Source organism: Zootermopsis nevadensis, unplaced genomic scaffold, assembly GCF_977971745.1.
Source record: "Zootermopsis nevadensis isolate Lab colony 2312 unplaced genomic scaffold, Znev_1.0 Znev_ptg000009l, whole genome shotgun sequence".
NCBI classification, from domain to species: domain Eukaryota; kingdom Metazoa; phylum Arthropoda; class Insecta; order Blattodea; family Termopsidae; genus Zootermopsis; species Zootermopsis nevadensis.
In genome coordinates, this window is record NW_028259141.1 from 4,527,400 (window position 1) to 4,551,212 (window position 23,813).

Sequence of the window (23,813 nt, forward strand, 5' to 3'; positions counted from 1 at the left end):
TAACCAGCGCCCTCCACCGGCCCCTACCCCGTGCCAGCAAAATCCGATTGCAAAAAATAAACTCTTTAATTTATAAATTTCCATGATGTTGAATACTGATTTTGTTCGTGTAAGATTTTCTTCAATTCATGCTGTATTGTATTTTCGTCATAATTAATATAAAAAATTTAGTTAAAAACTGAGTTGGCATTTAACTTCATCTTTTTCATTAATTTTCTGTATTATCTGACAATTTCAATTAGGTCCGGAAATTGGGACTCTATTGTACATAACTCTTCCTGAACTGTAAATAAAGTTTTGACAGCCGAGGATCCAAGTAAAAACATGGAAGGGCATATTATATAAGATTGTATATGCCATGTCAACCCATTCATTACAACAGTGAACATATTTGTAAATTATTAACTTATTTTAAAAGATACAAATAAATACACCCACAGAAATAACAACTTACAGTTTATTTCCATTCAACAGGCATTACCAATTTTTCTTCAAAAAATCCCATTTCCTCTAATGTATAAATAATAATATTAAAAATGTCCTCGCATAATACAAAACTCCACTATGACAAAAAAACATACAAAATTTGGGAATGTAATGTCACTTATGATAACCTACGACTTGCTTACATTCAGAGGTTGATAATCCAAGTTCAGCATTTCTTGACATTAAGACTACGAGGTGCGATCGGAAAGTTTCTAGACTGCGCCTATAAAAACCCGTACACTTATCTCAGGTATTAAATTCATCCATCACCCTCGAAGTAGTTCCCCTGGGAGTGAACACAACGATTCCAGCGCCGCTGCCAAGCCTGGAAGCATCCCTGGAAATCTTTCTTTGTCGGCCTGTCAAGCACCATCTGCGATTCTGCCTGAATCTCTTCTATCGTCTCAAATCTCCTTCCCTTTAGCTAAATTTTCATCTTTGGGAAGAGGAAGAAGTCACACGGAGCTAAATCCGGCGAATAAGGAGGGTGCGGGATGACGGCCATGGTGTTTGAGGCCAAAAACTGCCGAACTTTGAGGGCGGTGTGCGCTGGCGCGTTGTCATGATGCGTCGCATGTGGAGTTCTTCCTTTAGAATCAGCTGACAGGTCCCATAGCCTATCCCAACAATGTCGCACAAGTCGTTGATGGTACGACGTCGATCTTCGTGAATGGCCTGCCGAATCTTCGTAACATTTTCGGGCGTTGTGCTCGAAGATGGTCGTCCAGAACGCTCGTCATCATCGACAGAGGTTCGGCCATTTTTAAAACGTGAATGCCACACAAAAGTTTGTGCACGACCCATTGCGGACTCCCCAAATGCTTGCTTTAGCATTTCATAGGTTTCCGTAGCCGTTTTGGCAAGTCTTTGGCAAGAGATTCAGGCAGAATCGCAGATGGTGCTTGACAGGCTGACAAAGAAAGATTTCCAGGGATGCTTCCAGGCTTGGCAGCGGCGCTGGAATCGTTGTGTTCACTCCCAGGGGAACTACTTCGAGGGTGATGGATGAATTTAATACCTGAGATAAGTGTACGGGTTTTTATACGCGCAGTCTGGAAACCTTCCGATCGCACCTCGTATCTTTAAAACTGAATGTATACTGTGTTCAAAAACCAGTTTTCTTTCAAATGTCATTGCTAAAAAAACAACAAAAATATTACATGTCCAGGCCTGTGACATAATTACGTCCGTGGTTGACTAGTGACAAAGTGATAAGAAAATGTGGATATCCAAAAAAAAAAATCCTTACCTGACAGACAACGTAAAATCCCCAGGGTTACTCCGACTCGGTCGAGCAAGGAAACTGCCATCGAATCCACGATTCAGTAGGAGAATCTCTGCATCGATGCCCGAGATATTGGTATGAAACCATCTGAAATAAAAATAGATGGCTGTTGTAACACTGATCTAATCACCACTGTTTTTAGATAATACGAACCACTATCACCTTCAATGGCACCTACAGTTTATAAAATAAAACAATAAAATACCAATCCATGACTCTGCGTAGTTGATGACTTCCTAGAAGCCTGTGTGAACTGATTATGATATATTTGTGCTGGACATTAAAGTATGCTCAATACACATGACATTTTGTAAATTAAATCACACATATTTTGCACAAAGTGTATAAAATGAATGCACGAGGCAGAAGACTGTCACGCAAATCATTATTAAGAAAATTTCATTCTGATTTGTATCAAACACGCCAACTACTTCATACGAAGCCCAAATCAAACTTTGTAAATTTTCTCAAAAATGGATTATTGTCGAATATTTTATTTATTTCTTGTTTATTTAACAACCCTATTATTAGTTTAGACTATACACCAATGAATGGTATAACTAATAAATAATTAATTGGAACGTTTAACACAAAGACGCGGTTCACACCTTATGTATGGTTCTACCCTGTAACGTGCTTGGAGGGACTGAGAAAAACTACTAAAACCACCAGTCGGGGCAGCCCATCTCCATGCTGATACCGAACAGGAAGCAAGAGTGCTAACCACTCGACCACAATGTTCATTACCGTGTCTAATTTACCAGCATTTTCACGTATGGATAAAAAAACAAGTAATACTGGAGAATATTCGACACATTTTCATGTCTGTTAAATAATTTTTACGTATCTACTATCCTAATGGCTGAAGTTTTAAAAGAGAGAAATTTCCACAAGAGTAAATCCCAGTATCCTATTTTTATTTTAATCGTTTTTTGTCCACGTGACCCAGAAATGTTTACAGTAGTTACATAGATGTAGGTAGAACCTATTTGAGCGTAAAAACTACATAGGCACTTCAAATTTTCCATTTCGAGCACTGATTACTGTTAATATTACTCTAAACGTCATTCAACAGGATATTTCCTGAGATGCTGGCAAATGTTAAATTCGTAAAAAAAAAAAGTCCCGTCTTTCTTAAAACCTGAAGGTTCATTAGCGTGTTTAAAGGAAAAAATGCACACAATTCTGAACTGAATGGCAACTATCATTTCTAGAATTTTATCTGGTCTTCATTTCGTCATGAATATAATTTTGAATTCTGACACATTTTCGAAAGATTTATCAGCCATATTTATGTGATGACCCTGCATTGAATTCTGATATTTAAATTTACAAAGTAGGTAACGTTACTTTATTTTCTCTGCGTTTGTTTCTAGACAATCCTCTTTACAAGAGTGTAAAAAAAAGTATGTGTTCTTCTTAATGGCATCTATGTCTTCGCCTAAAAATAACATCACAGACAGAACAGACTGGAATCTTATGTTTAATTTAATTACAATCCCCTCTGATGTTTGTGGGTCTTCCTAATATTTACTCTACAGCGAAGTTAAAAATCAATAGCGATAAAGCACCTACATATTTAGACCAATCTCAAGAGGAAATTCAATAGAAAAATATTTAACTATTCAGATATTATTACAGCGTTTTGAGAATGACATTCCTCGTTAATCGCTGCTAGTCTGCAACTAAAAGCTACAAAAAAATGCGCCTGTCAGTTTCCCACTATCCGTCCGTACATACTACTTAAAAACATTAGGATGGACTTCCATGAAATTACATGTTCCAATTTTCGTAAAAATCTAACAATAACAGAGTTTCATGGAGCTTACTTGCGTTTCGGATAGCGTAAGTGATTGGATGGGGAATCCCCATGTTATTTTGATTGCCCGGGGAATCCACTGACAGCGCAATAACACAGAGGGAATTCCCCGAGATGACGTAACCGACCGTCCAGACAGGCGCCAGACAAACTGCCCATGCAAAGGTCATTGCCTCGAAACAGCTGACGTCACAGGCGCCATCGCAAAGGTAAAAGTCATATTCTGGCAAAAGTGACAGTATTGTTACGTCATGCGTGATTCTCCTACTTTTTCCCCTTCCACTGCTATGGTAGTTCTTCCGGATTTCAGACAGAATAAATACGTTTGTGGATCTCAGAACACAACGTTCTTACTCATTGAATAAAAATTTTCTTGGATATTATCCATCGTCTAGTAAATATAAAACGTAAAACGACGTTTCGGAGATGGGACTCTATCTCCGTCTTCAGGTTCCTACACAGTTGGGCCCACTAGATAAGAGCTAATCCCTAATCTCCGGACAAAGTAAAAAAGTGAAAGTCCCGGAATAAAAAGACATCACCACACCATCCATCCGTGGGACGTACACCAGGTCCATACCTGTTATGTATATCAAATCTAAAACTTCTTGACGATGGTGAAGAGTCAATTGAATAAAAATTTAGAGACAGAATCCCATCTCCGAATCGTCGTTTTACGTTTTATATTTAGTAGACGATGGATAATATCCAAGAAATTTTTTATTCAATTGGTTCTTAATCATACTTGAATCAACAGTAATTTAATTTTCAATTAAACTTAAGTTTCCTATTACTGGCGCAGCTGTGTTCTGTAGTCTTCAGTCTGCTAACCACGAGTCAGGTCTGTAACGTAGCATCCCAGTGTTATGGCTATTTCTATGTCACATTTCCCACACAATGTTCACTGTCCATTCCTTGAAAAACATTATACAACGACCCATCACAACACATACGACACCGGGAGTCACCGATCTGTGGGGGGGGGGGGGGGGGAGGAGCTTGGCATTTTAATTTTCTAACCGTTTTAACTAATTTAAATCGTTTTAATTTTTCTTTTATAATTATTTCTAGACAAAGGGAGGAGATAATACGGTCCTTAACGCAATAACATAAAAGCATGGAACTAAACCTGATGATGGCCACATTGAACCGAAACAAGTTGCTCAAGTGAATGGACAGTAAAAGGAGTGTGTAAAATGTGAAATACAAGAAAAAACAATAATTAATATTATTAATCCTTAATAGTTAAATGAAGAAATGTTTCCACCTATTCGCAGACTAATTTTCGAATTTAACAGAGTTATTGCTATGTTGGTAGCACTTATTTTAATTCATATATCTATAGAGATATGTAATTCTTTGTTGTTATTGTCTGTCTCTGGCGCGTTTTGTGTTTCAGACAACCGCCACTTACTTTCCTCTTACTAAATGTCTAAAAGTTTCACATAAAATTAAATTAAATTAAAATTATTGTATTTATCTCGCTTCGATTCTGGGGCGTACCACTACAAACAAGAAAGCCGGCAGAAACGAAGGTACATATGACGCAGAATGTAGCGTTCCAAGTTACTGCAACGTAGTATAACGATATATCGATGGTTGGGGAAGAAATCGATATTCATTTCTGATCGAAGAGCTACGTATTTCGATAGTGGGATGGCAAGGCGAGGTTGCGTAACTACTGGGGCTGGAACGAGTTTGCAGCTCGCCATTTTTGGAAATTCGATACCGCCCTGTTTTTGTGTGACGTCAACTATCATTTTAAAAAAAAGCCATAGCCTATTTTACTGAAAGGGAAGCTGGGATAGCTCAAATCAGTCGTGGTGGGAGAAAGTGATTCTGGGTTGTAAGGCCGTGTGGACTTGTAAATAGATTCCAACGTTTCTTACATACTACCTCTATCTTCAGGTCTGAAGTATGGTGTGTTCACTTGGAGGGCATAAATTGAAGTGAAATGCGTATGACGTCGCCTTTGATCACACAATATCGTGAATATTAAATTTCAAGTAAACCCATCCCTTTGTTATTTTGTACATTTACTTTTATTTTCATTCATATCAAGTACAAAAGTCATTGCAAACTTTGTGGCTGACCCTACAGACATCAAATTGCAGTCAAAAATTATTCTTCCCTGTATTTTCTAGAATATACATCACTTTAAAAAATTTTATAGATCTTAATTAAATTCATATCTTACGTGACATTATAATGCCGTTCTACTTTTCTCATAACGACCTGACTTCGATAAATTTCGTAAAATTAAATTTCAGACTAAGAGCTGTGTAATAAGTCAAAGTACAAAACATACCGACGAGAACAATTTGGAATGTTAATTTGGCTTCACAAACGATAAAACTTAACACAAAAATAATAGATTTTTAAACTAAATTCATTGCTATGTAGCAGATATGTTAATGATGATTTATACTATGTTATTAAAATAACTTCTAAAATGATCATAAATGCTTTATAAACTGCAGAAATTCACCAATAGAATACAAAGTGTGTGTATTTGTGCGTGTTTTTAATGCTACTTTAAATTTCTCTCTTTAATCGAAATAGTTCTAAAACAATGTGGAAGACTTAAAGATTTTAATTCCAGTATATTAAGCACATTTCTTAAAATATGCAAGACTGCCATATGGCCTAAGAAGATGATTCTTAATCCTTGTGTTAACAATACATATAGATGAATTTGTCTTAAAAAGTTCCAGGACATTTACAACGAAGTTCATTAATAAAAATATGTATTCACAAGAGATACAATTTTTAGTTTCTTAAATGGGCATCTACACGAATTTATTGGCATTGCGTCAGCCATTATTTTAATTATTTAACTGGAAAGTAAATAGACTTTTACTGTTTCATTCCATACTTCATTACAGAGTGAAAGTAGTCAGAGCAGATTGACGGATACTGACTGGGGATTCGACTACTTTACGATGCTATATCAACTACATAGGTTTAAAAGCGTCGAATGAGAATACATGACACAATTATTTTTCTGGAAGGCCTGAGGATAAACACAAAAACTCCAGTCACGAAAGCCGATCTCAGGTAGGGATTTGAACGGATTTTAACTACGTAGAAGGTTTCAAGTATCCCTGATTTAAATAATGTGTCTTGGCCCTCCTCCAGCATACGAGAAGTTCGCAGCTTTTGTATTCATCATGAAATGTTCCACATAAGTGTTCTAAAGTTTTCGGAGACATGTAAGAATCCCATGCATGCAGAGAGAAATTCTACAGAGACGCTCCTTCATTCGAGAAACGGAGAACTGGTTAGCTATTCATGCAAAGTGAACGCAAAGATAGGAGATTAGTTTCGTTCATGAACTTTCCTTGACATCGACTAATAAAAAACGTGACAATGGCAGCTCTAATTTCACGTGGAAGGACGTGGAATCAATCCCCGAGACGTTACTCACGAACTAGTAGCCAGAAAATAAACAAGTTCCCTTATTTAAACGATTTAAGTGAAATATTACATTAATTAACTTAAAACATCAGTAAATACAAAAGAAAAATACGTATCCGCTAATTCTTCTTTAATTCCTTTCGATTATTCTTCTTCTTCGTTTTAGTCTTTCGTACACACATACACATCTTAAATTCCCCCATTCCTAAGCTAAACGTCATGATGACTTAAAATATACCGACTCACGCATTCCCAACTTACACCGAGACAAATAACTGATCAACGACTTTAAACAAGAGTTCAAATGGTCTGCTTGAATTATGTGTCATCTTAGCACAGTTCTAGTACAGAAAAACGCCAAAGCCCTGCCAAGAATCGAAACCAGACCTTATCTACTAGTACAGTAAAACCCCTCTAGTTGGACACCCCTATATCCTGGACACTCCTTTATATTGGACACTTTTAATTGGAACCGGCGAATATCCTATAATTTTACATGTCCACAATACCCTATATCTTGGACACCCCTTTATCCTGGAACTTGAACACCTCTTTTGTTGTAAGTTGGACAGGTTCATGCACTTAACTTCGATGCTTTTCAGGGAAAGTTTTTCAGTTACATATTTTGTTATTTTGAATTTCTGACTGATGAATGCCTCCCCTCTAAAGGATTGTCTTATGGACATTGAACCCAGCATTGGAATGCATTGCAAGTGTTTAACCATTCTTTTGCTGAACCCTTAACTGGACTACAGTATTGCAGAAGACACAGACTGTGCTTGCATTTGGGTTCAGACTGTGTTAACAGAAATGAAATTTTTGTTTTTGCGATGGGGAAGCGAAAATTAGTGGAATTAACTTTAGAAAATGTTATTGAGGCTGGGGTGTAATGTGCAATGCATGGGAGTGGGCTTCAAAAGATTATTATTAATACTATTGTCATTAATTCTTAATTTAAGTAAGCCTACAGCAGTTAGTGTATGTAAGTAAATAGACTATATTGTCATTAGACCACAATCTGATATTTCTCTTTCCCTCTATCTTGGACACCTCTGTAAGTTGGACACATTTTCGTGGAACCACAAGTGTCCAACTTAGAGAGGTTTTACTGTAGCGTCTTTCTGCGTCATTTGCTATGCCAAGTCCTATTACGCAACTACCGGTAAACACGAGACCCGTATAAGGCGTTCTCGACTTATTTGAAACGAAATGTACTAATGACCCAGTCGTGAAGAAGACAATGGATGAAGACACATCAATGCTTGCTGAAATGACGTTATTTCCGGTCTCCGTACCTAGACTCGAATCTTCTTGGGATAAAAACGGCGCAAATCACCGTTTAACAATGAACAACAAAATTAAAAACTTTCGTCAAATGCTGTCCACAGTGACAGAGTTTTCTTATCCATAATTCCTCTTCCCGCGTCTAGTTTTCCCCAAGACCGCAAAGCTGCCCTTCTTACATAATAAACACCACGTAAAGACGTACAGAATCGTGAAAATATAACTCCACACATTAACCGCGGCGCTACATAGGAATGAATGTTCACATTCACGTTCCGGCAGTTTTATCCCCGAGGTAAAAGCCCCCGGTACCTCTCGGATAGAATTTTGGGTGGGTTTCAGAACGGTATGGAAGATGTGATGAAGTAATAAATCCCTGACCTGATCGGGAATCAAATCCCAGTCATCCAGCACGTAAGCCCGGCTCCCTTACTTCAATAATTTTCCTTTATTTTCAAAGTCCATGAGTTGCTCATGCGCAGAAGAAATAATGCCATCATAAAAACCAAGGGCTATTCAAGGCATATGGCAAGATACTACAAGGTCTCCAGTTTATCATGAGACCGACGGTCTTAAAATCTGAGGTCGGCAGACTGTTTCGTCCTGGAAAATTAACAAAATATCCCTCGGTGACTCAGACCAATGCACATTCTTGAAACAATGTCCCTGTGGAAGACTCGAGTGTCGTTCGCAACTGCGATGAGACAATAAAATGGAATGAAATTAAATTTCGGGCGTTATGTGAGACGAATTCTTGAAAACTTTTTTTAAGCAATTGACTGAAGACGATAATTCTGCTCTGCCTACACACAGATAAGTCTATAAATGTTTTTTGGTGAACGAGTGAAAAGTCAAGGTTTGCGGCGTGAGAATCCTTATGAAACACGCTAGAAGACACAGTGTATGAGAATAATCCTCGTTCATTATGAGAACAAAAATAAAATATTCGGCAGAAAATTATCGTTATTCCTACACAACTCGGGCCGTGTGCCTAAAAACATATATTTATAAGACCCGCGCACAAACAAGGGGTCTACATTTCGCGACCCTGCTTTGAACTAGGGTGAGTATCACTGCAGGAGAAAAACGGGTAGCGAACAATCGGCCTCTGCTGCCCCGCAATGCGAGAAGCTTGCCGTAACAGCATACGGTACCCAGAATCACGATAAACTAGACATCCTATACAATTCCGCAACTTTCGTTAAGAAAACACAGTAAACCACGACAGATGTCAGGATGGTCGGGTTCCGGTCGGGAATTGAATTAGGAACATCCCATAACACGCGTTACCACTCCGGGCTCTGCTGGAAATTACTTGGTAACTGTGTGATCATACACTAAATTCACTTTTGCTCGCAGCTGTTCATTGGAACGCCATTAAGACCCTTTTCTTCTTTAAGCAGATTCTTGTCTTATACCGGAAACGTGTTGTAACCCGTAGGTATCACTTCCCGCCCGCAGGCGGCCCGTAACGTGACTTAAGACTGGTACAAGTAACGATAATGTAAGTGTTAAGTTCTAGGAAATCCCCTTTCCAGGATCAAGACGACATTCTGGGGAAAATCAATGAGCGATTCGAGTTTATCATTAGAAGGGGGAGATCCATTAAGTTCGTTGTTTACACTTACTTCGAGAAGGTCTAGCAATACATCCCTTAAAAGGCTTGTGGTAACTATATGTACCGCCTACGTTAACAGACAACTCTGCGTTTTATATTTAAGGGTTTCTTGTAAACAGGAATTGTTTCTCAAATCTAAAACTTCTTGACGATGGTGAAGAGTCAATTGAATAAAAATTTTCTTGGATATTATCCATCGTCTAGTAAATATAAAACGTAAAACGACGTTTCGGAGATGGGACTCTATCTCTGTCTTCAGGTTCCTACTCAGTTGGGCCCACTAGATAGAGCTAATCCCTATCTCCGGAGGAAGTAGGAACCTGAAGACGGAGATAAGAGTCCCATCTCCGAAACGTCGTTTTACGTTTTATATTTACTAGACGATGGATAATATCCAAAGAATTGTTTCCCTCAACAGCATTAAACATTTGTTTTCTTTAAAGTACGGATTGAATTATTAAATACTTAAACGAGCTTCGACATCAAATGGATATACTATACTGGCCTCCGACCAACATCTGAATTCAAAGAATACACTGCCGAAAACCGATAACAAATCAAATTACAATTTTTAACAAGAAGTTTTTGAGAGATATTCTACCTACACACCTTCAAATGTTTTAACCTATATAGTTAGGCTTGCAAGAACTATAAATGAATAATTATAGTATTCGGTAATTAAAATTAGTGCGCATTCCTACCGTGTTAAATGACACAAAACACAAAATGTTCGCATCCTTCCTACGTTTATAATTAAATATAAATAAATCTGTAGTACAACATCACGGTGTTTCACTTACGTATTCTTGATTTTACTATCACTGTTAATTTTTCACACACTTTTCACTACTATATAAGTTCTTGTTAAACTACACGTTTCGAACAAAAATGGTCATCATCGGGTTAACTCAAATTGTGCCTCAACCTATTGCACATTTTCGATAAAAATAATTGTAGTGTGCATTAGGTATTTATCATCGTCGATAATAAAACTGGGGATAAAATATAAGATTTATGTTAAATCCTTTAAAATCATGGGTTAAAACACAGTGATAATCACCACGTAATAATTCAGATCGAAAGTAAAAAATGCATTTCACGGCCGCCATTTTAATATTTTGCATTCTGCAACAAAATCACGTTTACAACAACAAAAACAAACATTTACTCCGTAGTCTTCTTGTGTAAAAGAGACCACGTCCACCTAAAGTTCTCCTGCTGAAGCCCACAGCGCCAATACTTATCATTACTGCAGTTAAAGGTTCAGTACACTACATAAAATGGTCTCTAATAAAGTTCGCACGACAGACATGTTACCGAAGACACGAAATTGAAGGGAAAACAAATTAACTTCCAGTGTCTTGTTCATTCAAAGCAATCATTTGGCTCAAACGTTATTAGTGCAGTGAGAGTAGAAACACAAACATGGCGTTTCTATATTAAACGACATACTAAAACAGGCTGGAAAACCACACACGACGTCACAAATTAACGCAATCGTGCCAACATTGCATTTTTCGTTAAAAGACGCTATATTTATATATTTATACTTTATTTAAAGACGTTTTTTTATTATCTCAGACTATACAGCGTCAAATAAATGTATGAATAATGAATTGGAAAGAATGTGGAAGGAAGCGTGGTGAAATTTTGAGGTACTATACCGGACTGGAGGGACTGAGGAAAACATGAAAACCAGTCTCCGGGCCGAGATTTGAAAACGGGACCTCTTGAATATGAAGCTGGAGCGTTAAGTACTCGCCCACAACGTTCGGCGAGAGATACTATCAGGAGATAAAGAGGGTAAAAGGTATGAGACGAGAAATGCATACAAAATTTTCGCTGTAACATTTGAAGAGAATAAACCACTTGACAGAAACATATGTGTAAATGGGAGGACACTATTAAGACGCACCTTAAAACAATGAGGATATGAAATGGATTCATGACGTCAGGATAAGGTCCAATGGCGATCTGTCGCAAACACGGTTAAGAATCTTAAGATTTATCAAACATCTGGGCGAGTTTTATAACAGTAATTAAAATCATACCGAACAAAAAAATACATTGTTCGATAAATATATTATCTCTCTCTGTTCTACGTAGTCAGTTAACCTGTTTGAATATGGTACAAGTGACTGGCCTGCGTCGTTCAATATCAAATTTCACAACATCCAGCAAGCGTTATCTAAACGGAATTTCATTACAATAAGACAAATGTTTTTAATATTTGTCTGTTGGTATTACTTATGGACTAAATGATGAAAACCGAAATTTGCTCCTCGAGTATTAGTGTAGTTTCTAAGAACCTGAAAGTTTAAAGTATACAAAACAATAATCTTGCCTGTTGTTTTTTATGGGTGCGAAACATGGTCTCTCACTCAGAGGGAGGAACACAGATTGAAGGTGTTTGAGAATCGGGTGTTGAGGAGGATATTTGGGCCTAGGAGAGAAGACGATGGGGCGTGGAGAAAACTGCGTAATGACGAACTTAAAAATTTGTACTCCTCCCCCAAGTTTGTCAGGGTGATTAAGTCGAGGAGAATGAGATGGGCGGGCATGTAGCACGCATGGATGGGACAAGATGTGAGCACCGGGTATTGGTTGGGAAGCCTGAGGGGAAGAGACCGCTGGGGAGAACTAGACGTAGATGGGAGGATAATCTCAGGCGGGATCTATGGGAGATAGGAGTTGAAGGAGACTGGATTTTTTGGCACAGGACAGGGTCCGGTGGAGGGTTTTGGTTAATTCGGTGATGAACCTTCGGGTTCAGTAAACCATCTAGTCAGTTAGTTAGATAGTATTAGTGTAGGTTTTGTGTAACGCATTTCATTTAAATCTTTCTAGTTGTTCCATACGAAGAGCTTTTAAGAATAAGCGGAATACAGACTATGCAATTATAAACCATTTGCAAATGAGTCGAAAGTGTCTGAAATTAAATCCGGTTGGATTTTTTATTTACTTTTGGTTGGTAGTTTTTATTTAACTACATGCAGAAACCATTTTTTTGGGGGGGGGGGATACCTCAATCCCAATGTTGGTAAAATGGCATACACAAAGCGAAGTTTGGAACTTCTGTTCACTGAATTAAAAAACTACTAGTGTCTGCTACATAATCGATTGTCAACTGTTTTAAGTATGAGAAGCCACACTCAGTCGAAAGTCTGGATTTCGTAGCTACAGGTGAAGTCGCACACGGCCTTCTGATCCTAACTGTGGGTGTTGGCCTTGTGCTAACATGGACACGCAGCCAGTATCCGAAGGCGGAACAGAAAGCAATTCACAGAATTTTTAACTCGGTTTTAGAGACACCCTGTTACTATTAAAACCGACTCGAAATGTTAATCAGTTAAATCCTACCGTAAAAATGTAAGCGATTACGGTCCCTTTAATCAAATCAATTACGTAACTCGATATTTCTTGTGGTAAGAAGCCAGCAAGATGTCCAAAAACAGGTTGTCCCAAAAAGATGTATGCACATTATGGCAACTCTCGGTTTACGAACTTTCGATTTACGAACATTCACTATAAAGAACGTCACAACTCATTCAAAATTTAATAAAGTCGCCAATAGACAAAGTTCCTTATAAAACGAAATGCCAAACGTTTAGTGAACATAATTGTAAGATTTAAATAAAAAAACTTTTAAAAAATGTATTTATTACAATAATTATCATAGAAATATTATATGATAATTATACTGAACTGTTCTTGGTTAATAAAACTAATCTAGAAAGTACAAAAACGTTGGTTTACATGCAACGCCGCGTAGAATGTTTTCTCGCATAACGCATACATACATTATAATAAAACGTATTTTATAGCCAATTCGATGTTTAGTACATGGTTTTAATGCTTTAAAATGGCTGTTAACGTATACGATACGTATAGTAAGAGCTCAGGAATGCAAGATACTCATAACGAACAACGTCTTGGAACGGAACTCGTTCGTAAATCGAGAGTTGCCTGTAATACGAAATATCAACCTTGTTATCGATTTCCGTGTTTTGTCTTTCTGGGGGAAATCTAACGGTGGTCATTTTGAATACCTGTACTAGACAAGATAATTCACTAAGTGTCAATGTTGACGTTCATTCATTGGATGTGTTTCTCCATCACTTTTGACACCCTTATTCCTTTAACAGCGACTCTGGTTTTAGAAGTGGTCGTGGTATATTCCAAGCTTCCATTCAAGAATGTCCCATGATAAACTGAGGCGACGCATAAAACCACCTCAGGCGATAGTCAAAACCCCTGCTCTCATGTCCACTACTAAATATCTTTACATGTCTTTTAACGTGTTTACATTCTCTACTTTACTTTAAATTATATTACTATCCCTCATCTTTGTTATCCCCCCCCCCACAATTTAAAATTTATTCGTCGCCATATTTAATCACTATCCTTTTTCATTTCTCTTTAAGCACACTTAAAAATGTAACCCACCTAGCAGATATTATGGAGCGCCTCATTATACACTATTATCAAGTCTCCTTTCACTTCAGCCCCCCTAAGTCCAAATACTGTATTCTCTTAAGTTCACTGTTTTAAAAACTCTTCTTAATGCGTGTTCCCTCTCTTAATACGAGAGACCAAGGTTCACCCTCATACAAAAAGACTATACAGACTTAAGTGCAGGTTTAATTTAATCACACTTTAATTATTCTAAATTGTTTAATGTGCATGCACCAACGAATATTTTACTTATTTAACGACGATTTTCAGTAACTCAGAATTACACAGCTCCAAATGAGAGGATAACAATAACTAATTGAAACGGATGTGTAAGGAAGTGGTCGTGGCCTAATTTAACGTACTATTCCGAAATTTTCCTGAGGGGTCTGAGAAAAATTACAAAAACCCTAGTAAGGAAAGCCGGTCTCCGGACCGGGATTTGAACCCGGGACCTCTTAAACACGAAGCAGAAGCGTTAATTCATTCAGCGCATCAACGAAGGATAAATACAAAGTTGACAAAGAACTACACTTACGAGGAAGTAGAGCGCGTAGTTAATAAATTCCGTATGTACGACATGAAATTGATGTCAGATGACGTCAATTAAAAGATGGAGGGAGATGACATTTCCTAACCAATGATTGGGAATGAGTTTTTCAAAATAAAAAATTAACTACCAGCAGTGAAAAATTCCTACACCGCAGAATCTACCAACACAACTTTGGACTTTTCCTGGCGGAAACAATCGGAATGATCACATATTTATAGAAGACGACAATTAAGTATATTTGATGTCTGATGTTTCAGAGGGGTTGACTGTGATGATGACCTCTACATGGCGGTTGCAAGACGCAAGGGGAAGCATTAATAAGTAGAACGAGCAACACAAAGGTCTGATACACAGAGATTTAATGTCAAGAAGCTAATCGAAGCTGAAGTGAACGAACAGTATCAGGCCAAAATCTAAAATAGGTCTGCATCTTCTATAAACTTCGATGACAATGCGGACATCAATGGGAAATGGGAACATTACAGATAATATAAAAATTTCAGCCAAAGAGAGTCTAGGTCTCAAGTTAAATCAGCCTGTAATATCCAAGTTTTAAGCCAAATCAATTTGATCGATGTGTCAAATTTCATTAAAATACGTTCATCTATCACAGGGGTGGGGAACCTTTTCATGTTGGAAGTCCGCATTAATTTAGCTGTAATCAAACAAGGCCGCATTCAAGAAACTTCAATTAGATATACTTAAAAATGTACATTATTTTATATAAATCTAACTACTATGTACTTAATAATTTCAAAAAATTAAAACTATTTGTTAATTTTAAAGTTAACTAATCTTTTAATGACTTTGTTGTGTCTGCTTTTTGTTGGAAAGCATTTGAATATTTGGTTGCAGCATGTATTAATAAAAATAAAAGGATTTGTTCTGTAAAATTTGGATTCAGTCAAAAGGCCGCACTTAAGGACCTAGAAGGCCACATGTGGCCTTAAGGATGCAGGTTCCCCACCCACCGTAGATTCTAGCAGATACGAAAAGCAAAATGACTTTAATTTACAGCGTTACTTGATGTGTAACACATTCGCCGTGTCGGTGCGGCAACTTCTCTGACAGCGTTGTGTTGCGTGTACTCGAAACAGAAGTTCGCAGGCGCAATTTCCAGGCCAATTGCTGGACGACCTCTTCACTGCCCCGTATGACATTGCTCCATTTAGACTAACGTAGGGTCAGAACATGCATGCGCGAACAGGAACGGCGTACAAAATGCCAACTAAAGCATGGAAATAATGTGTTTCCATTCTTATTTACAGAAAATCAGACGCTGTGGCCGCTAAAGAGGTGTTACGTAGATTTTAAAAAGAGCTATTATCTTTATTATTTCGCCCATGAGCTGACTGAAGAGTGAACAAGACGCTGAGGAGAATGCAAAAGAGAAGTGTAGAATGAGAAAATTAAATAATGAGCTTTACATCATAACGTGGAAAACAAATTACTTAGACCGGATGATAAAACCGAAATAGATGTTCGAAAAATGGGCAATATACGTCTGGATTTGTTACTGGTTACGTACAAAGTACAATTGCAAGAATTCTGTTAACACGGTAAAGAATCTTGAGGTTGTAGGAAATTCTTAAAAAAAACTTTTTATCATATTCTACAGGGAAAACACGTATCATCATGGTTATAGTTTTTGTTTATCGAAAAATCCACTTACAAGAACAAACTTTCGTTCAATCTCATGTCATATTAGTATTCGAAGCGACCGTCAGATGACAGGCGTCCACCCATACACACGCCATCCATGAACAAGATATGAAACTACATGAAAGCGAGTAAATGAAACGATATACAAGTTAGAATAAGAACAACAATGAATTATATATTCAATAAAATCTTCTCGGGCAATCAGCCGCGTTAACTGGTTACCGTAGTAAACCGACGTTTCGGGAACCAACTCTGTCCCCATCATAAGGGTTCTGATACAACTGCCGACGACGTCGATTTACTACGGTAACCAGTTAACGCGGCTGATTGCCCGAGAAGATTTTATCGATTGTACTCGCCGAATTATATATTATTTGAAGATTTTGTGGCGACCAAACTCAATAAAATATTTTCGGGCAATCAGCCGCGTCAACTGGTTACAAGAAGAGACCAACGTTTCGGGAACCCTGATGATGTGGACGGAGATGTTTCCCGAAAAGTTGTCTCTTCGTGGACGCGGCTAATTTCCTAAAAAGATTTAATTAAAAAATTAAATACCCCATTACAACTAGCATCGATGGCACACATGTTTAGTCCCGTGATCACGGTTTTGTGATAAAATACACGTTATCTGACACATGATTTGAAGCATTCAAGGTGATTAAATACAACAAATTCTTCTCGGGTACCAGTTTTCTTCATTAAACCACCTACCACGGCTGATAACCGGAGAAAAATTTATTATACGTTATCTGACACTTTATTTACTAATTCTCAAAACGAGGCGCGGCATCTGACTTACGAAATCTGTAATACTAAGAACACACCATAAAACACACCTGGCTTTACAACGTTGACCGAACTTGTCCTATCATGAGTATGGAAGTGGTTGCAACATTTTTCTTTTCTACAAAAACGTCATGAAGATATCACAGGTCCCACACTCAGCACACCATAAAACCATACAAGTCTCTCATCCTAACAACCATCAAAAACTCTGATATCTATCGAAATGGTTAGCACAGCGACAGAGTCTCACTTGTACCCATAAGGCACTGCTGCCCAAACTTTTTTGTTCATTACCCAAAACCACTTATCAGAAGGTCTCTAACTGCACAGAAAACATAATTGACACGTGAAGAGATATTGGTAAAAAAAAGTTGTCAGTGGACCCACGGTTCCGGAGAATTAGACGTAAATACGTCTATACGGAAAGGAAGTTTATATATTGGCTTTATTCTAAATATTTCCTTCATACATTCTTTACAATTGAGATAAGTTTTATTAAGACATTGCTTATTTAACTTGAATTAGTTACGCCTAAGATGGGTCTGTGGTAGATGAATGTAATGAAATGTAATGTAACGTTTCCTAGGTAACAATGATACCGAGTAAACAGATGACACCGCCACGGTGGTCTAGCGGTTAGAACGCTGGCCTTGTAATCCTGGGGTCTCGGGTTCGATTCCCGGCGGTGCCCGAATTTATAACTTGTGTTGAACAAGGCCGTGGTCTAGGCAACACGGAGTTTTCCTCCGGGGGCTTCCCCGGTTTCTCCGTGTCATCCCAACAATTACTCCATTCACACACACAGAAGAAGGCAATGGCAAACCACTTCTGTATCATCTGCCAAGAACGTATATGAACAGGTCCCAGTCCGAGAAAAGGATGGAAGGATCCTGTTCATATGGACCTGTCGTCAGACAGAACACTAAATAAAATAAACAGACGACGTTCCGTAGGTAACCATTGTTATCGGATCTTACAGATTTTCCTGTAACTTTTTCGTTTCCCTTTTTCGTTACACTCTTTTGCCGAATGACCCTTCCTTATAGACGTATTTACGTCAAAATAGGAAGCAAAAAATATGTTTGATGCAGTGTATTTATTTTAAACATCTCCAAACATTTTAGCAGCCACAAAAAATTTGGTAATTATTCACCACGAATATTTCATCACCCAGGTCCCGGCTAATGAGTACAAAGCCACTGCTCCATCTTATTTACTAGTTTCGCAAAATTAGAAGCAATTGGAGACAGAGCAGAGCTCACATCGTATTCGGGGTTCAGCAAATATTTTCGTTTCGTGCTCTTTATGAAGGCAAGAGTGGAAAATCCTACGTCACACATGCAGGTGTTCGGAAACTGCAATAATTGCATCACGGCCTCCCCAGCTACCACAGGATATTCATCGTGAATTGTTAACCAGAAAGACTCCAAATTGTCCTTTTTTTCTTCAAATAACATTTTGCACTGAATACTTAACCTAAGCTCCATCATTTGATCGTAAGGCCATTAACATTATCGGGGATTTCAGTCAAGTCACACAGAAATGGGTGTGTCGTTACCCAAAGAAAAACCACTTTTACCCGTTTTTTGGGTAATTTACCCAGGTTTGAGAAGCACTGCCATAAGGTAACTCGATCGAGTCGTTGCTGTAAAAACAGCTATCAGAACTCATGTCTAGTCGCAGGCTGGGAAAATACCTTGTAATACGGCAACGATATTTCATGGATAAACTAAAAAAGATTTAGATTCAACGTTTGTACCACTGCTCTGACATCTACCATGCCTCTCGTAGAACAAGAGACATCACAGTAGAGTCGCTCATGCTGGAAGCACGGATGAATGGGATTCACTGGGCATAAATAAATTAACGTGAGGTCAACATCCGGTAGGGGACAACCTCTGACTGTGTGGCGAGTCTAACTTTCTACAGACTTCCTTTATCACACCCCAAAATGTGCACAATGACATACATTTCTTTACGACTCACTGGAAAGGGGGAAGGGACAAGTAGCCAATCACAAGAAGGATTAAATTGGCAGGACTTAAGGACGAATATGGAAGATAAGAAATTAATATAAAATTTTATCCGGAGTAACTGAGGTCCACTTTAGTGACACAGGAACGTATGGCAGAATACAAAATAAATTTTAAAAAAGGCGTGACGATGTCAACTCCGTTTGTGTGGTTAGTGACAAGGACCAGTGGAAGCCTCTCATAAAGGCGACAATGAAGATTTAGGTTCCATGTAAGGAACAATGGTGTTTGCAATAAACTACAGCTTTCATTTCGACAATCTTAATTATAGTACTGTAATTTCAAAGGGCGATAGGAGAGGTAAAATGTTTTTTATGCTATTAACATTCAGACGTTTATCCCCACAAATCTTCACTTCAATATTGCCTCATGCCCACAAACAAAATTTAAAGGACATTACAAACACACAATTAAAGTAGTGCACTTCTTAAATAACAGATAAACATGCACTTGACTTGTTTTCAATTTGGCAGTATTCTTGGCTGCTTTAAGGGACAGAGACAGAAATTGTTGTGTCTTTGTAAAAACAAAACTAAAAATAAGTTCTCTTCGAATTTGAACGTATCGTAAGGACTTCCGTTTACGACATATTAAAACTAACTAACTAGATGGCTTACAAAACCCAAAGGTTCTATCTCTAGTATCTGACGAATGCAAAAGATCTGATCAATCGTTGATCTGTTTCGTCTGAACCCACACTGATGATCCCCAATAGTTTCATTCGCATATGGGGTTAATCTTGCCAAAAGAATGTTCGATAGAATTTTGTATGAGGTTGATAGCAGTGAAATTCCTCGGTAATTACCACACTCAGTCTTGTCCCCCATCTTATGAATAGGAATAATTATGGATTCCTTCCATTGTTGTGGCATCTCTTCCTTATCCCAAATTAACTGAATAAGCTTATGGATCTCATATGCAACTTTCATTATCTTTAACTGTCTCTAAAATTTGAAACCTATTCGAAATTTCAACTTGATATTGTTCCTATGCCTCTCCCTCACTTATTTTTTCAAATCAAATCTTTCTGTGTCGAAATTTTGTTTAGTTCGTCTACTTACTGAAAGCCGCTCCCCCACTCTTGCTACCACCAGATAATGATCAGTGTCACAATCTGCTCCTCTGAATGACCTCACATCAATTACATTTGTCTGCCTTCTGTTATCTACTAAAACATGATCTATCTGGGCTGCCATCTGGAGAAGTCCAAGTGTGTTTATGAATATCACGGTGTGGAAATTTTGCACTCTTTACAATTAAATCTTTCGACGTAGCGAAGGTTACTGCTCTAACACCGTTATCATTACTAAGTACATGCAGACTCTCGTTACCTATTGTGGGTTTGAAAATGTCCACCCTCCCTATTTTTGCATTGAAATCTCCTAGCAGAATTTTCATGTGATACTTGCCAAATGTATCAAATACTGATTCCAATTCTTCATAAAAGCTATCCTTGATATCATCGCTTTTGTCTTCAGTTGGGGCATGAACATTAAGGACAATGATGTCGCACCAACGTCCTTCCAAAATTACGTAAGACAACCGGTCACTAACAAATTCTACTCTCTTAACTGCTGCCCTAATTCTGCTATGAACAAAAAAACCCGTCCCTAACCGATGATTGTCATTCCCCTTTCCATAGAAAAATGTAAAATTGTCCACAGGGATCGTGCCCTCCCCCTCCCATCGCACTTCCTGTACTGCCACTAAATCTAACTTATAATTCTCTAATTCCCTACTCACTGATTTCAGTGCCCCAGCCCTAGAGCCTCCTAACATTCCACATTCTAAATCTCATTTCCTTTTTCGATTGCGATGGTCGTGCCGTCCTGGTCCGAGGCTTTGGTAATTTTTGCGTAACAATGCCGTTTTTACGGTGAAATGTTGTTACCTCACGCCCAACCCCCAAGTTGGAGGACCACCCATCGTCTGCTGTCCGTGACTGCTTACTGAATATATTCGCAGTTAACCTCCATAACTGGAGGCTGTTGCTATATCCTCAACCTGAGGACGCGCCATGCCGTGGTGCGAGGGACCCACCAAAGTTACCACATATTCGTACCTAATAATACGAACATGAGATTTAAGATTCTCACGGCGGTAAATATGTAGATGTTAGTCTTCTGGGTTTTGTCTCCGTGTGGATATGTAGGTGGCTACCAACGCTTCAGAGGAACATGTCGCCTCCATCCTCAGAACTACAGGCATAAAGATGAAAGCAGTATATTCCTCCGAAATGTTGGAATCTACCCACAAGTCCATAAAAAATTAAACCAATAAGACCAGCATGGGCATAATATCAAAACACAATAGAGACACATTTCAACCATAAATAATTTTCCTTTTATGTCGTTAAAAATGCACCATAACCATGAAAAAATACTGTTTCAAACATAAATATATTACTGAGATCAATATTTTTAATAATGATTAATAGCGAATTTAATATTGATTATTACGTGGGAATTAGCCTTTTGTACGACTCTTTTAACAAAAACTTACATTTTAAATGTTCGATTTGAATGTTATGCAAAATAACTGTTGTAATGGACCGTTATAAACAAACGTTACAACCTGAATTCGTCCAAATTTTCGTATATATCCCAATACCAAATTTAATCGAAATAGTCAGTAATTTCGGGCATAAATCATACGTATACATTACATCCCCATCGTGCACTCGTTTTATGCACCTCATTCAAAGTACAGATCACACCCTTCCATGCAACTTATTCAAAATTCAGCCTTCTTTGAAAACAATAAAAACATGAAAATAAAAAAATAAAAACAATAGCAGTTTGAATCGGTCTTAAAAGAATCGGTACTATCATACAAAATCATAAAAAAAAAATTGCCGACTATGCCACAGACTATCCCACTCCCGAAACCTTGCAAAACTCTGCGAACCTCCTCAGTCCCTGGCGTCGCCTGGCTGATTCTTCGTCCTGAGCGCGCGCCTCTCTGCCTCGACTGTCCCTGGTCGCCAACTGGATCAGGGCCCCACACACACGGGCCCAAAGCGTGGGCATCATTCCCGGATAGCCTCAACGGCTCTACAACAGAACGGATCGCCCATTATCAGGCCAGTCAACTGTGTCCCAACCATCTGAAGGTGGAGTTACTCTGTGCGTAACGGCTACTGGATGAGTGAGGTTAAGTCGCATGCAATCTCAACAAAAGATGAATACGGTCGGCTTCAAGCTACAACCAAGTTTACTTGGCAGTAAAGACCATTTAGTTCTACTGGAGAGGAAGACAGGTGAATTCCAGAGATGATTTCAACGGTGATGGCAAACAGAAATTCTGAAGATGACTGTCTTCTGAAATGTCTACACCGTGTAGTGTGGTTGAAGTGTGACGATGTTTCAGAAGTGTTTGCTAACTCCATCATCAGGGCTGTAAAAATCTACCAGAATACCGTGTAATGTGGTAGAAGTTTACCGACGTCTAGGACTCATCGCCCTGATGATGAAGGTGGCGAGGATCTCATAAACGTCGGTAAACTTCTACCAGACTACACAGCGCAACAACCCATAAAACATCCATCTTCAGACTCAGAGAAGTGAAAATATCAAATCTTACAATCCAAGTGTTCTTTACATCATGTTACTGCTCCATAAACGCAGGATTTTACATGTAACGGAAATTTCGTGAGCTGTTGTGTGATAATGTATACTTCCGCTCCATACACATCCTGACCACACTGGTCGGTTGGTAGTGTGCACCTGCGGTAATGGCAATGTTTATGACCATGTTTCAGCACCTACTGGCATCTCAACAAATAGCATAAGTCTTTAAGAGTTTCATGAGTGTCGAAATGACATAAGATACTTCGAATTCTAGTTAAAAAAAACATACACAAATTAGTCTATCTGGACTGCTACATCAGACCTAATAAAAATCTATTGTTCACACATTCTCCTTGGTACAGCGTCGATACTAAACTTCTCAATACATTTCTAAACCACTCTACGGGACCTTATCATGAACCAGTTCAATCATATTCACACGCAAATCCCTGAAATCCATTTTAATATTATCTTCCAACATGTATTTAATAACTGCTGTACTTGAGTTGACCTAGAACAGAATTAGACAAATTGCTCACTCAAGTCCACAAACGACCATGTGACAGCCATGATGAACAAGCTTTCTACCTGCTGGGATTTCGACCTTGAGTCTTGCGCCACAACGCGTTACATCATCCTGTTAAATCATCACTCCACGTGCCCAAGATAATAAAAACTTGAATTCTTTTCTCCTACTGGACGATATATCCCACAAGACATCTCACTCATGCATGTTTCAGTATAATGCCTGCAAAACATTTCTTGTTATTGGACAATCTTCGGGCTAAATAAAGTCAACGAAACTCCAAACCGACAAGGCATAAATAGCATATATAAACCAGACAA

At 38.3% G+C, this 23,813-nt stretch overlaps 1 protein-coding gene across 3 annotated transcripts in view; it reads right to left on the bottom strand.

The window, feature by feature from the left end:
* LOC110838312 (tyrosine-protein phosphatase non-receptor type 11) overlaps positions 1-23,813 on the bottom strand; it is a 78,874-nt gene that overhangs the window by 44,916 nt on the left and 10,145 nt on the right. For 2 of the 3 annotated variants that reach the window (XM_087345864.1, XM_087345863.1), the window contains exons 2-3: positions 22,306-22,451; positions 1,736-1,858 (exon numbers count right to left, since the gene is read on the bottom strand). In XM_087345864.1, the coding sequence (XP_087201990.1) occupies positions 1,736-1,858; positions 22,306-22,430 (248 nt within the window). In that variant the 5' untranslated portion in view covers positions 22,431-22,451. The remainder of the gene's footprint in view (positions 1-1,735; positions 1,859-22,305; positions 22,452-23,813) is intronic. The other variant, XM_087345865.1, reaches the window with a different exon arrangement.